The following is a 14,824-nucleotide window of genomic DNA, read 5'->3' as shown; positions in this document are numbered from 1 at the left end:
ATACGTAAATATACATGAAATACTAATCAGTTACTTTGCAAATTACATTAAATTAAGTAACCATACTAAAATAAAAATATTAACAAACAAATGTATGTACATATATTTAAAATCCACTCATGTGCATATTATACATACGATTTGTAAATATATACATCCATATAAATATATATTTTCCTATATATCAGGCAACACTGAATATAAATAGATAATAAAAATTAAGTAAGATAATAACATTACTAACAATTGCAAATGCGTATACAGCGATTAGATTTAGAAGTATAACCAAACAGAAGGTAGTAAAAGTTGATTATTGGGATTTCCTCTTTCTTTATGTTAATAATTTTTAAGGAGGAATATCTCATAATATTATGTTAATTATGACTGTGGTGTTTGAAACACTAAAATATTTGAGTCAACAACAACAAAGGCAGCAAATGTCACTACTAATTATAAGGGCATAAAATCATTTGTTTATATATACACCATTAATAGAAATACAAACTTATATGAATTTAATACTTGAGGGTACTAAATTGATGAGTGATAATCGGTTGCAGAAAAATATTATTTAGCCAAATTTTTGATGAAAAACAATATACATATGTATGTCATAATGATTACTCTATCTTATTTAAGATGTGTTTAAAACTAACAGATAATATTTTACTCTAATCGATTAGACTCAGAGAGTTTACTAATAAAAATGAAACAAAAAGACATAACAGCAACATGCATAATAAAATAGTTTTAAACGTTCATTTACGTTGTAAGAAGAATTAAAAATTCTGAAATTTTTTATATAAACCAAAAAATTAAAAAATATATACATATTTATAATAAATTCTAATTCGTAAAAATAGATATTATAACAGTAAGTTTGCCGTGTTTCAATTTATAATAGAGTTTTTTTATATTTATTTACTGTTTTAAATCAGCCGTTTGATTTTGATTAAAACACATAACTCGATTCTCCTAAGCAATATCAGAAAACATACAACATTCTTTCACGTTCTCTGTATTAACTTAATTTATTTCTGGGTAAAGACGCCCTGTGTTACAAATATTCACTTTTACCCGAGGCGAATTTAAATTTGACTTAGCCCAGAGAACGTATATTATTAATATTATATATAATATACGTTCTCTGTCTCTGGCCTAAGTCAGCTGTTTAATTTATTCGTTCAACTGAATTATAACAACGAATGGAGAACCAAGCGAGTAGTTTTATTCGTTGATTGCTGAAAAATAGCTAATTTTTATCAAGAGTAATTTATTCTTCTTCGAAGAAAATCCGAAAATAAAAATAAATATTACTGTTAAGTAAAATTTCTTTCATAGAAATCTTCGCTGAGAAATATTATAAGCAAAGTATACCTATCATTCACGTGCATAACGAAACATCGTAGTATTTTCCAATTGTGACAACGAAAATGGAAGATCGTAAGTGAATTTCTCATTGCAAAATATGAATATGTTTGCTATGGACTATAAGTTATAACATCTGTTGAAATAATATAATTAATGTATGCTTATGTATCGGAGTATCGCGCAAAGATTCACATTAGTCCATATACATGTGCCTAAGCTAGTGAGTCATCTCGAGTTGGACCGGTCAAATCAATACGGTAAAAATATATGCTATGTTTTACCGACATGCTCCAGTGGTATTCTAAGATAAAGCTGGATTTTCTATATACAACAATGTTTCAATATCAACAGAATTGATAGCATTTAGCAATATAGGACATCCACAACTACGTGGCATATGCATATGTATATAGGTATTTTCTGACATTTTATTTAACCTGATAGTGTAAAGCCTTAATAGCGAAAAGGCATAGTAAGAGTTATAGCTTATTGTAGTAAGAGTATATAAGAAATTAAGAGTGTCGGATTTGTTTATTTTAGGCGACGTCATCAAAATAAATAATAACATTTGTCGTTGTATTAAAAACTGTTGAGAACATAAGTAGGAAAGCCGAATGATAATCCAATTCTATAATATGCATACCTATCTGGGCAAAGGTATGGTTACATGTTTATCATACAAGTAAATCCGGCTATACCGTTCGAATAGTACTATTGCAAAAATTTTACAATAATACTTTATACATACATACGGATGGCATAAGTTGCGTAGCAAATAAGTCAATTTTCTTGTTTATAAGATTATGTCCTGAGAATGTGAAGTTTATGTTTTTTTAACATGTACATAACTTGTAATTTAAACGTTCAAAATTAAGATCATATTGAAATAGGTAAAAACAACATTAATGTTGAAGGGGCGTGTAATTTATAAAATACCATTATTACTTTTTATATCTCCTCATTTACAATCGTCTATTGGTTATTATATGTATGTACTTACGTACGCATGTTTTGTAGACTGCTTTCTTGTTAATAATTACTAATGACACTAGTATACTAGATACTGCCTGTTGCTATAGTTTGCTACAGTAGTTGCTCAGCTTAATGGTTGAGTCATCGGTTTGTTGTTGCCGAAGTTTGCTTATGTGTTAAACAGATTGGTTAGAGGCTGGTTCTATTCGGACGCTTGTTGAATGAAGTTGCTATTACGGTTTATAAACCACAGTACCAGTGGCAGTAACGCTGAGCGACAACATTGTGAACGTTGGATAACTGAAAAGAGCTGTTGAAGTTGCTGACATAAATTTGTATTTTGCTTTGTTGAAACGTTTGCGCTTTTCTAGTCATATTTTCGTCTTTTCTAACGTCTTCAATCTTTGCTTTTATTGCAATATGTTGTTACTCAGTTAGATTTTAACCGTGAACGCCAACGGACGAACATAAGCAAAATAATTTATAATTGTATTATGGATTGAGTACACAACGCTCTGTTAACCTAAGTTTGAAGTTAAACAAGAGTAATATTAACTAAATAAAATAGTATACGGCTAAAATTAAAGTAAAGCAGTCCGAATTCAATTTTGTGTTTTACTTTGATACACAATTCATGTTCAGCAACAGTAATATTAAAGCTATTGCTGAGCAAAAAAGTTGCCACATGCTAAAACTGCTTCAATTAAAAATGTTTCTTTTTTTAATAATTGAAATGTGATATTACAAATAAACTACGATCGCTGAGAAAAGAGAAAGTGTGTTGAGTTCTGTTACCTTTTCCGCAACTTTGGCTCAGTGCTTGTTCATGTATATGTACACCGCATGTATCCCGACTTATTACATCTTAATAGTAATTTCACTCTGCTTTTTTCGCATGAGCTTGCCCTTGTCATTGTTGTTGAAAACATGACAGACTCCGAACCGGTCAGTTTGGAGTTCATCGAAGATCCATATCTGCCTAAATTGGATAATATCACAACTCCTTCACTAGATGAGCCTACCGAATTGGATGATCAATTAGTTGACTTGGCCGATTGGACAAATGAGACTGAACAATACTTAAGGGATTTAACATTAGATCAAATTTTTTACGATGTAGATTCAGATTACACGAACACACTTGAACTTCAGGCTGTCGAAACGGAATTTATAGCAACGAAACTAGCCAATCAATTGCCTTCAACGTCAATCGCAAAACGCTTCCGTTTACGGTTTTTTACGAAACGTACAATGCGTGAGGTTAAAGTGACATTTATTGATTTCTCTAAACCATATTTAGCCAAGATTTCGAGTAGTGACAATTATAAGAAATTCCTAAATATTGGTTCATCATTACCTTCCACAATTACCAAAGGTACGCACATTCATATATATCATGTATGATCGCCATCTTTAAAACATTTTTAATTAGAGGAATTATTATGTCCAAATTTGTTTTAAGTTCATTCTTGCAAATTAAATATTAATATGGGCATTAATTAATATTATAACTGTAAAAATTTTACCTATGTATATATTATATATTAATCAAACTGAATATATTATTTTCTGGTTATTAGATTCTGCAGATCATGAATAAGTATTTACTCAAAATAATAAAAGATGTCATCTAGATTTTTCCCTCTCCACTAATATCAGCTGACCTGAGTTATTTCTATCTAAAATTTTGTTTGCTATCACCAGCATTCATTGTTAAGCTTTTATATTTCCATTTTCATAAGAAACACAGAATGTTTTCCATTCTGTCCAATTGATTTTATTGGATTGTCACTGTCATCAAAGGCCAGATTTGTCCTGATGCCGATTTATTTATTGCACTTTCACAAGTTAATTCAGCGTTTACATGAATCTGAAGGGTTTTTTATTAAGAAACTATGTTTAATAAACATAATATAAATATCTTAAAGTACCTACACATATTAACCGAACTCCAAACTTTTTTTTGTCTCGTTTTTCCAAAAATTCCTTGTGCAAATTCAAAGTTTGTAAGTATATAACATATAATTATGACATGCTTAAATAATCTTAATGCAACAACAAGTTTAGTTATTTGAGTATTTTTTGCTAAATTAATTGAATCTTCAGCTTATGATAGAGTATTCGAGGAGGTTGTCTTTCAAGGAGGTACTTATAAGACTATACCGATTCACTTAAGAAGCTATTTAAATTGGTTTAGTATTTTTTTCTTTGATTTTCCTGCAACTAGAAAAATTTAATTATTTGTATCCAAACTTGCTATTTTTTCATTCATTTAAATAAAATACTTTGAAAAAAACCAAACCATATAACTTTATTGTTTTAACTTTTTCAACAATAACACATTTTCCGCAATATAGACAATACTTCAAAACTATCGGAACCAGCATCTCCAGTAGCATCTGTTGCGTCCGCTGATATTGCTGCCGAGTTTGCCGCACTCACAGCAGAGGAGCAAGAAAAGCAACGGGCCGAATGGAGTCAAGTATATTGCCGTTAATAATATCTAGAAGTTGATCGGAAAAACTTACTTAGTACATTATGTAAAAAATGTTTGAGAATCGATACTACTTTAAAGTGGTTTCGTTTTTTAACAAAAATGTACTAAGACTTTTTTCTTGTCACTCGATGAGTATTTGAATATATAACTCAGAGACTTTCTTGTAGGAACTTGCTCGAGTTGAAGAGGAAATAAATACATTGCGTACAGTACTGGCATCGAAAACGCGACATGCCTCAGATTTGAAACGCAAGCTGGGCATTACTATGTGGAAAGAAATAACGGACGATATGAATCAAGGCCTGAAGAATGTAAAAGAAAGTTCTGTGTAAGTTTGTTTATACACTCCCTATTACCATTTTATTGTGAACTTCATGTGACTGTATATGTACAGTTACTGACAAAAAAATAGAATCAAAGCTTTATTAGCTATTTGAAAAAAAGTGTTACCACAGTTCTTAGGAAGAAGCAATTTTTCTTTTTTATAGTTTATAAAATTTATTTTAAATATTTCAAAAGCAAAAATAACTTAATATAAATTTAAGTATTATCGGCAATCAACTTTTAAATGACAGTTCCTTTAATCTCAAGCAATTGACAATAAAATAGAATAATGGAACCAAAACTAGTAAATAGCAGACTATTATAAATAAAAATGCATTATTGGGAGTATGACAGTGCCCTTTTTTGGCTTAGATTCCACCAGAGCGTTACAGACTAAATTCGTTATTGAATACCACGCCTCTTAGACTTTTTTCCATAGTTCCTCCTTATTTCGTCGTTTAATGGGTCCCAACTTTTCCTTTAAAATCTTCCACAGAATTTCTATAGGATTTAAATCCAGAGATTGCGCTGACTCGTGTGAAAGATTTTGTCGTGTATTGGATATTCATTTCAGCATTCTTCAGACATCGAACCCAAACTTTTTCACCGCTACCCACTATATTTATTTAGATTCATCGGATCAAAGGATCTTTCGCGACTTTTTTGCATTTTCTTAACGGTTGAATTTATTTGCGCCGAAGCAAAAGCAATTCGATTGTTCCGCTGTCTTTTTTGTCAACTTTGGAATTTTCTGGGACAACCTTTCGAAGAGATTCCTTTCTACAAGACGAGGCGCAACAGTTCTCTAAGAAGTTTTATACCCAATTCTATTTGGATAGCTACAGAGGATTTCAAAGAATCGCGTTTCAATAAAATCTCTATATAATTGTCATCCTTAGACGTCGTTTTTCAGCCGTCCCCTCTATTCACATTCTTTTGGAGGATTCAAAGCAGTAGGAATGCTCTTGATTGCATTAACAGTATCGTATTCATGTTGGGAAAACATTGAAATAAAAAATTAATATATGGATTATATTGTGTGTTCGCATGAAGTTCCTAATAAAATGGAAAAACATCGAATATTTAATAGTGCTATAAAGTGAATGAGAATGGTCATGCGCCTATTAAAGCATTTTTACATTCATGCATATATATATATATTTTGTAGCTTGTTCTTTTTTTATAATAATTTGAAATTTTTACATATACTTGAGTTATTATCATATAATACGATGAAAATAATCATATAATCTAATGTTTACAAAAGAACTTTAAATTAAAGATTTATTTAATTAGTCTTTCAATTAAATCGTTTCCACTGTAGTATTTTTAATCAAATCACATCAAAGGATGTATATTTGTACATATATTTTTTGATAAATACTAATCCTAATTAAGTTTATGGCTTTCTTTATTAGATACACCGTTTTTAGATTGATTTAATTTTATTATTTTTATTATTATTTTTTTTTTGTTGTATTTTAAGTTTTCAAAGCGTTGAACAAAGTGTTGGCAACATTACGAAGGCCGTTCATGATGCCCCAATGTAAGTAAGGCTTACGAAATATTTCACATTTTATCTTGTCGTTGTTGTCTTTCATGTATTATACATATATTTTATTTTTTATTTTATATATTTATATATTTTATTATTTATTTTATATATGTATGTATATTATTTTTTTATAAAACCCGTTAACTTTGAAAATTATTATGACTTTTATAAAAAAAGTGCTTAAATAAATTATGTATGAACAAGTTCATTATCGACTGTGCTTACACTACAAATATAATATATTCAAATTATAATTATTGTAAAGTATTTTTTCTATCCTGGAATATGTACGAATGTATTAAAAAGGTTAAATAATTTTAAAAGGTTATTATATGTATTTTCATTTGTTATATAGTTTCCAACGTACCGAATCGGTGCTCAAGTCGACATCGGAAAAGACCGCTTCAGTATTTGGTAGTATAACTAGCGGCATAACATCAAAATTCTCACAAATGAAAAACTCGGATTCGATGCGTTCGATCGAAGAGAAGGTTGGCTCAGCCTATGAGAATGTTAAAGTAAGCTATGAACACAACAATTTTTTGTGCCAACCCCATGCGGTAACTATAAACTATTTTTTATTCCTACTTATCAAATTGAAAACAAAAACTTAATTTTTCGTTTCAATTAACTTGCCCTTTACTTCATACTTAAATAAGTCGAAACATAAAACACCTTGGACATGACACTGTTTCTTAAAACTATTAATACTTTCCTATCGTTTTAACATTTCCACCCTAATTTCGAAAACTGGATTTATTCAATGTGTTTAGCATTGTAAATTAATCCGCTAAATGCACTGTTTTTATACTCTCGCAACCTGTTGCTACAGAGTATAATAGTTTTGTTCACCTAACGGTTGTTTGTATCACCTAAAACTAATCGAGTTAGATATAGGGTTATGTATATATAAATGATCAGGATGAAGAGACGAGTTGAAATCCGGGTGACTGTCTGTCCGTCCGTCCGTCCGTCCGTCCGTCCGTGCAAGCTCTAACTTGAGTAAAAATGGAGATATCTTTATGAAACTTGGTAGACATGTTTCTTGATACCGTGAGACGGTTGGTATTGCAGATGGGCGTAATCGGACCACTGCCACGCCCACAAAACGCCATTATTCAAAAACAAATAAATTGCCATAACTAAGCTCCACAACAAGATACAAGACTCTTATTTGGTATACAGGATCACAATAGGGAGGGGCATCTGCAGTTAAAATTTTTTTAAGTGGGCGTGGTCCCGCCCCTAATAGGTTTAATGTGCATATCTCCTAAACCGGTAATGCAATAATAACAAGATTCACTGGAAGCAAATGTTTTTACAACCTCTACCTACAGTGTGAAAATGGGAGAAATCGGGTGGCAACTCCGCCCACTCCCCATATAACGGTACTGTTAAAAACTACTAAAAGCGCGATAAATTAAGCACTAAACAAGCCAGAGACATTAAATTTTATCTCTGGGATCGTATGAGATGACTTTATAGGAACCGCGTTCAAAATTAGACAGTGGGCGTGGCACAGCCCACTTTTAGGTGAAAACCCATATCTTGAGATCTGCTTAACCGATTTCAACCAAATTCGGTGCATAACGTTCTTTTTATATTTCCATGTCATAGTGCGAAAATGGGCGAAATATAACACCATTTTAAATTCCATCTGATTCTTTCACTTTCCACTATGCATATCAAGCAACAATGATTATTTCGGGGTAAAATATATCATACATGTATATACTAGTAGATTAATTATAGCTATGTAATTATAAAAATTTGCGTGCTTTATTTTTAATAACAATGATTATTTCGGGGTAAAACTTTGCGTGAATAATACGTTTAAAGTATGCCACATTGTGACCAAAAATTGTCTAAATCGAACCAAAACTGTTCAAGCCCCTAAGTACTAAATATGTGGACCCCAGTGCCTATAGTTGACCTTCTACCGAAAATATCAGCCAATCCACAAAGAAATCTCAAACGAGTATACTATTTGACTTTGCGAGAGTATAAAATGTTCGGTTACATCCGAACTTAGCACTTCCTTACTTGTTATTGTTATTTTTTTCAGTTACACACTCTTACAAACAATAAAATCAGTAAATAAGTGATCCTTGTTTATTCGGTTAACCTTGGTTGGTTTATAAAGTCTCTATAATTTAAGCCATCGAGTTGTCGATAGAAAAACATAATGCATTCAGCTAAAATTTTGTAAAGAAATGTTCATTATTTAATTATTTAAAGAATTACGATAGAAGCTTATTCTTAATCATTGACCCTGAATAGGGAGGGTATATTAAGTTTGCCACAAAGGTTGTAACCGCCAGAAGGAAACGTCGGAGACCCTGTAAAATATATATATGCTTAAGTGATCTGCATGATGAGCCAAGTCGATTTAATTATTGTTGTTGTAGCGGTTATCTAATCTCCGCTTGGGTGGTAATGTTCATATTAATTGTCGTCGAATGCATCTAACGGTAGGCCAAGAAAACGGAGTTTAACCTGCTACAGTACCCAGAACGAAGTTGCGCAAGGGTTACTCTAGATTCTCGTTGCAACTCGGGCTCTTCGTCTGCAATGGGTAATGTTTAGATCCAGTCTGTACTCCTTCGTCCAGTTAGTGAATATGGTCGCTGTGGATTTGGGGGAGTTTCGATATGTAGAAATTAAACAGTAATGGGGAGAGGACACCATCCTGCGGAACCCCCTATTTAATTCTTTTAAGTTCAGATTTTTGACCTCGAAAGAGTACGGAAGATTGTCGACCGGTCAGGTAGTTCATAGGTCACCGATTCAACTCTGGAGGGAGCGTGGATTGTTCAATGTCCTCAAGAAGCGTTGTGTGGCTGATTGTGTCAAAAGCTTTTAAGAAGTCCAACGCTACGAGGATCGTCCTCTCACAGGGTGGCTTCTGGTTTAGTAGTCAGTAAATGTCAGGAGTAGCAAGGCCTCAAGTGTCTGCACTATTGGGGAAAGGAGATAAGACTCCTCTTTATTGGCGGGTTTCCCAGGTTTTAGTAGTAGGACCACTCTTCCGACTTTCCACACATCGGATATTTGAGGAGTGGTCAGCGACATGTCCTGCGTGCAACGAGCCTCCGCATGACACTAACCACCTCTTTACATGCTCAACGAACCCCACTCATCTAACATTTTTCCCTATGTGACATTTTGCGTAGCCGTCGAGAAACACATCGTTTGGTCTTGTCTGTCGAAGAGTGCAATGTGATATGCCGGCTAAAATAGCAGGCGCACTTCTTCAGGTCCAAGGAGGCATGGCCATGGACCCTACGATCGTTTGATAGGCAGAAGTGCCAAAGATCGTGGTGCGCGTTAAAGCACTAAGTACCAAACGGTTTTCACCACGAAGTAGCGCACCTATATTCGGGTGTTATTCTGTTGGGCAACATGTAACAGGGGGAATTTGCACAGTGCACAAACAGTATGAAGGCTAGGACTCCACCACTATCTCGCTCGCAATCCTTGCGTATTACGATGAAACCTGCAAAACTCAGAAGATCTGGGCGGCTGTTTAACTTGGTTTCTGTGTCATGTAGGAGACGTATCGCACTGTCGCACTGTGGTGTTGTTTGGCGACGACACTGTAAGCGGATGCGGGAGCAGACTTCTGCAGCACGGGGCAACGTACGACACACTCCACTCACGCGTGATGCGCAGGCCGGAACACGTCGGGAAGTGACACCAGCCAGTACAAGAATTGCATTGTCTCCATACAAAGAAATCGTCAGCGGCTCCACCATATTTCAAATCTATACATAGCTAAAATTCATCATCCTATAACTAAGAGATTGGCATAGTCATTTGTACACCTTTCAAACCACCATCATTTAGTGGACAAACCTACCTCCTGGAAGCTTATATTTTTCAACAAAGTATTCTGTGCACTGAGATAAGCGGTCCGGCCGATAGGGTTCATTTTAATGCGTGCAAGAACTAAATTTAAAAAATTTCCATATAAACATATAATGCATATGAATATTTACGTTTAATTCCAATTCAAATACTTTTTTGTTTTGTGTTCGCATTTCATGTTATTCTTAAATGTCATTTGGAGCAATACCAGGGAAGTAATAAATTTGAATAAAATTTCTATTTCGTTTCGTGCGGCGATCCGCCTACTCGACCTGTTACGAAATTTCACTTGATACAAATTCTCGCCACGTACCGTAAAGGTCTTTTGTTGCCCACTCGATTCGAGTGGCGGCGCAGTGCGCGGACATGGTGCAATTTGCAAGGCCGTTGAGGCTGGTGTCGCAATAGTTCGTTGGCAGCATAGGGCCACATAACAGGTCTTAAGATGGCCCCATCCATTGCATGTGTTGCAGCTAACCGAGCTGGAGTTTAAATGGAGCTTTGCGCAAATGCAGCAGAAAAATTCCTCAGAGCCCCCGGGTTGGACTCAATGTTAGCACGGGTCAGGAGGATGCCTGCTGTTAAGAGTTGCTGCAGTGAAGGCAATCTTAAACTAAAACTCACCGATTCAAGTGGGAATAGATCGCCGAAATAACAGCCCTTGGCCGGATAAAAACCGGGTCAATTCTGGCAACGTGGAACCTGCTGTTGTGGGAATTGAGTCAATTTAGTCATGTCCGTCTATCTGTAAGTAAGAAGCTGCTCAATAGTTAGAACCGCCGATATTGTACCAGCATAGCATATAGTTGCCATACAAACTGACCGTTCAGAATCAAGGTAAAGATCTTGATGCTAAAAGAAATGTATCTGCGAAAGGTATTATAGCTTTGGCACAGCCGAAGTTAGATTTTTTTCTTGTTTTTAAAATCATATTGCGTCATAATGATAATAAAGAATAGCAGGTAAAGAATGCAGGTTAAACCGGGTAAAAAAGGATCAGTCTGATAACATTCTACTAACAAAATTTCATACATATATATACTAGTAGATTAATTATAGCTATGTAATTATAAAAATTTGCGTGCTTTATTTTTAATACTCTGTTTTTTTGACTAACCAATTGCTTCTCTCTTTCGTTTCATGTTTAATCTGCGTCAACTGAATGTTTATAATTGTGGCGTCTCTAAAGTAGACAAGAGTATCAACTTCGCGTTCGGGTTCAATTAACAGTTTCCCTGATGCCTTAAATGAAAACAATTCGTCGTCCGGCCTGAATTCGCCAACGGATTCAATAACAAAATAAGTTTGAATTTTTATTGAATTGCGGTTTTTAATATAATATATAATTCAAAATATGTATTAGCTTTTAATTTGAAAAAAAAAACACACACGCATACATATATATACATATACAGATATTAGCTGGTGGAACATTTTTTCTGAATTTTCCGGTAAAAACATTTGATCTACAGTCTATATGCATCCTTGAGTGAGTTGTAAATTTGTCAGCACAGAAAAATTAAAATATACAACTAATAATGTAAACACCAAGAAGCAAGCCAAACATGAATTTCTGTACACAAATTTGACTTCAAGGCTATTTGAATGCTAAAGTGATACAAATAATAAAATGCCGACAAATAAAAATTTAGACTACTTTACATATAATTTTTGATATCGGTGAAAAATGCGATGAGATTGTTATGTATGTGGTTATTTTTTTAACTAAAAACTAAACATGTCATGCATGCACATTTCCTGTCAACCACTAACTGAACGATATACATATGTATGCTCTCGATTTATAATTTTGTTTATACACATAATATATTAAAACTAATTTTTCTTATTCATACAAGAAAGCACAATCATTTATATGTATGTTTCTTTTGTTTTCAATTTGAAATATTCTGTTTTTCTTTTAGGCTTTAACCCGTTTTATCCAATGGCGCTATTAACACTTAATTTATACTTTGAACTTTGGATTTTTACAGCAAAATCATAATTTGATTAAATTTATTAATGCTTATTTGAAGTCACTGCTTGTATTTACATAATATACGAATTATTAAACAACACTGAAGTTATGAGATAAGGATCGATTTTGTGTGAACCGATCTATAGCTTTCACTGGAAATATTCCTACAAAATTCTGTATCTCAATATTCCACTTTAAATACATACATATAATAATATTAAGTGTATTTTTGCTAAATAAATAAGTAAAAATTATATTTGAATGTACGTGAAACAAAAAAAATATATACATATACACCTATGCATACACGAACAATATTAGTTTGTGCTTTTTTCGCTAATACAATAAAAACTTAAATGATGAAGTAAATGTGGACGACTCTCCGTAGAAATGTTTTTCTTTCAAAAGGACTTTTTTTTAAATATATTAGTTATTTTAGTTATACCCATTAAATATATTTACGTAAATTGATATAGGTAAGAAACGCATTTTAACTTTTAAGCTTTCGTTTTTCTAAGTGTATTTGCTCAGCTGTTGGCATGTCAGTTGATATGAGGCTAAACATTTGTCCGTAACCTCGTCATGTTTTTAGATCAACCTAACTCAGAGATACCTAAATCTTAATCGGAGATAAATCCAGATATTTTGTGGTATAATTAAAGTACAAAATAGAAAAAAATTGCGAGAAATATGTTCTCTTTTCTAAAAAGTCGTCCAATTTTTTGGGCAAGTGTCACAGGAACTACGGTGGGTTTTGCGTTTTTTATTAAGTAAGCAGCCCATGTGCATGTGTTATGAAGTTCATATCTATGTAACAAATTTATGCCACAGGGATTTAATGCAAGGAGAGAAGTTCGAAAATCCCATAAGAGCCGAGGATAAAGTAGTGATTGTTACCGGGTCCAATACAGGGATTGGAAAGGAAACAGTGCGTGAGCTGGCTAACCGTGGTGCGACCATTTATATGGCTTGTCGCGATATGCAGAAATGCGAAGAGGTGAAATAACATTCAGAGATTTTGAAATGTTTAAGTCTTATTTGTGCTCATTCTGCTAATCTCTTTTAGGCCCGCAATGAAATCGTTTTAGAAACTCGTAACAAACACATCTACTGCCGAAAATGCGATTTAGCATCGATGGACTCAGTTCGTAAATTTGTTGAAAGGTGTGAATACAATAGTTTTTATGTCATTTAAGAAAATTAAATTACATTGTAATTTTTTTTAATCGTTATAGTTTCAAAAGGGAGCAGGTGAAACTAGATATTCTTATTAATAATGCTGGTGTTATGCGCTGCCCGCGTTCGCTTACAAAAGATGGTTTCGAAATGCAGTTGGGGGTCAATCATATGGGCCACTTTCTCCTCACTAATTTACTACTGGATTTATTAAAAGTATATAAATGGAGGACAGTTTAGAAGTTCAAAATCCTAATTAAGAAAAACCTTTCAGAAATCGGTTCCGAGCCGTATTGTTACCGTGTCTAGTTTAGCGCATACACGTGGAGAAATCAATATTGCGGACTTAAATAGTGACAAGTCGTACGACCCAGGTAGAGCTTACAATCAAAGTAAATTGGCTAATATATTATTTACACGTGAACTGGCAAAACGTTTGGAAGGTTTGTCTCTAAGAGTTTATTATGGTGTTTGTTTCAAATTAGACCTCTATTGTGTTACATATACTAGGCACTGGTGTTTCAGCTAATGCGCTGCATCCTGGCGTTGTAGACACGGAACTTTTCAGACATATGGGCTTTTTTAATAGTTTCTTTGCCAAGTATATTAAGTACTTCTTTTATAAGTTTTCTGTTTTGTTACTAAGTGTAATTCAACCATTTCAGCTTATTCTTCAAACCACTATTTTGGCCTTTCACTAAGTCGCCTAAAAATGGTGCTCAAACCACCCTGTATGCTGCCTTAGACCCAGAATTAGTCAATATATCAGGAAAGTACTTCAGCGATTGTAATCTGAAGGACGTGGCGCCAGCTGCTATGGATGATGCGCTAGCGAAGTGGTTATGGGCTGTAAGCGAAAAATGGACTAAGTTGAACAATTGAGTAATTAACATTATACATATGTACAATAATAAAATTATGCCTGCCTAACGAATTGTTTGATCTTTGTGTAAAAAATAGTTGTCATTTTAGGAGCTAGGTTTAAAAACTATAAACTGTGAACATATACACATAAAAAACGTTACAGTAACTGACTTCTCTAATAATTTTTCACATTTACATATTCTCTTTTATAATTTTAAAT

General features: G+C 33.4%; 2 protein-coding genes and 1 long non-coding RNA gene across 15 annotated transcripts; 2 read left to right on the top strand and 1 right to left on the bottom strand.

Annotated features, from left to right (window-relative positions):
• Positions 1–1,138: 1,138 nt before the first annotated feature.
• Positions 1,139–12,955, top strand: LOC106614227 (tumor protein D52). Of its 12 annotated transcripts, XM_070108665.1 has the most exons (8): positions 1,139–1,268; positions 1,342–1,443; positions 3,244–3,718; positions 4,701–4,825; positions 5,008–5,168; positions 6,651–6,710; positions 7,075–7,279; positions 11,779–12,461. In XM_070108665.1, exons 3-8 carry the CDS (start codon positions 3,271–3,273, stop codon positions 11,887–11,889), a joined length of 1,110 nt encoding a protein of 369 aa, XP_069964766.1. In that variant the 5' UTR covers positions 1,139–1,268; positions 1,342–1,443; positions 3,244–3,270; the 3' UTR covers positions 11,890–12,461. The 12 variants fall into 12 exon arrangements, with proteins under 12 accessions (XP_069964766.1, XP_014085337.1, XP_069964767.1 ...); XM_014229862.3 differs by lacking the exon at positions 3,244–3,718 and having other exon boundaries at positions 1,148–1,268; XM_070108667.1 differs by lacking the exon at positions 11,779–12,461 and adding an exon at positions 12,512–12,955 and having other exon boundaries at positions 1,215–1,443.
• On the bottom strand, positions 7,154–11,574 carry LOC138857112 (uncharacterized). The gene is made up of 2 exons (XR_011396083.1): positions 10,579–11,574; positions 7,154–10,514 (listed from the first exon to the last, which is right to left on the bottom strand). It is a non-coding gene; the product is annotated as an uncharacterized lncRNA (long non-coding RNA).
• A 152-nt stretch (positions 12,956–13,107) lies between the features above and the next one.
• Positions 13,108–14,674, top strand: LOC106616817 (retinol dehydrogenase 13). 2 transcript variants are annotated; one of them, XM_014233750.3, is made up of 7 exons: positions 13,108–13,334; positions 13,396–13,561; positions 13,631–13,728; positions 13,800–13,956; positions 14,015–14,183; positions 14,251–14,350; positions 14,406–14,674. In XM_014233750.3, the coding sequence occupies exons 1-7, from the start codon at positions 13,255–13,257 to the stop codon at positions 14,620–14,622; spliced, it is 987 nt and encodes a 328-aa protein (XP_014089225.2). In that variant the 5' UTR covers positions 13,108–13,254; the 3' UTR covers positions 14,623–14,674. The 2 variants fall into 2 exon arrangements, with proteins under 2 accessions (XP_014089225.2, XP_014089305.2); XM_014233830.3 differs by having other exon boundaries at positions 13,111–13,334; positions 14,251–14,341.
• Positions 14,675–14,824: the final 150 nt, after the last annotated feature.

Source organism: Bactrocera oleae, chromosome 4, assembly GCF_042242935.1.
Source record: "Bactrocera oleae isolate idBacOlea1 chromosome 4, idBacOlea1, whole genome shotgun sequence".
NCBI classification, from domain to species: Eukaryota; Metazoa; Arthropoda; class Insecta; order Diptera; family Tephritidae; genus Bactrocera; species Bactrocera oleae.
This window is presented reverse-complemented; position numbering and strand designations above follow the sequence as displayed.

Bases quoted from the DNA above. Each gene is read 5' to 3' on its own strand.
- LOC106614227 (XM_070108665.1), top strand. From the start codon at position 3,271: ATGACAGACTCCGAACCGGTCAGTTTGGAGTTCATCGAAGATCCATAT. The intron at 3,719-4,700 runs GTACGCACATTC...TCCGCAATATAG, and splicing joins ACCTTCCACAATTACCAAAG to ACAATACTTCAAAACTATCG. The intron at 6,711-7,074 runs GTAAGTAAGGCT...TTTGTTATATAG, and splicing joins GCCGTTCATGATGCCCCAAT to TTTCCAACGTACCGAATCGG.
- LOC106616817 (XM_014233750.3), top strand. From the start codon at position 13,255: ATGTTCTCTTTTCTAAAAAGTCGTCCAATTTTTTGGGCAAGTGTCACA. The intron at 13,562-13,630 runs GTGAAATAACAT...AATCTCTTTTAG, and splicing joins ATATGCAGAAATGCGAAGAG to GCCCGCAATGAAATCGTTTT. The intron at 14,184-14,250 runs GTTTGTCTCTAA...TACATATACTAG, and splicing joins ACTGGCAAAACGTTTGGAAG to GCACTGGTGTTTCAGCTAAT.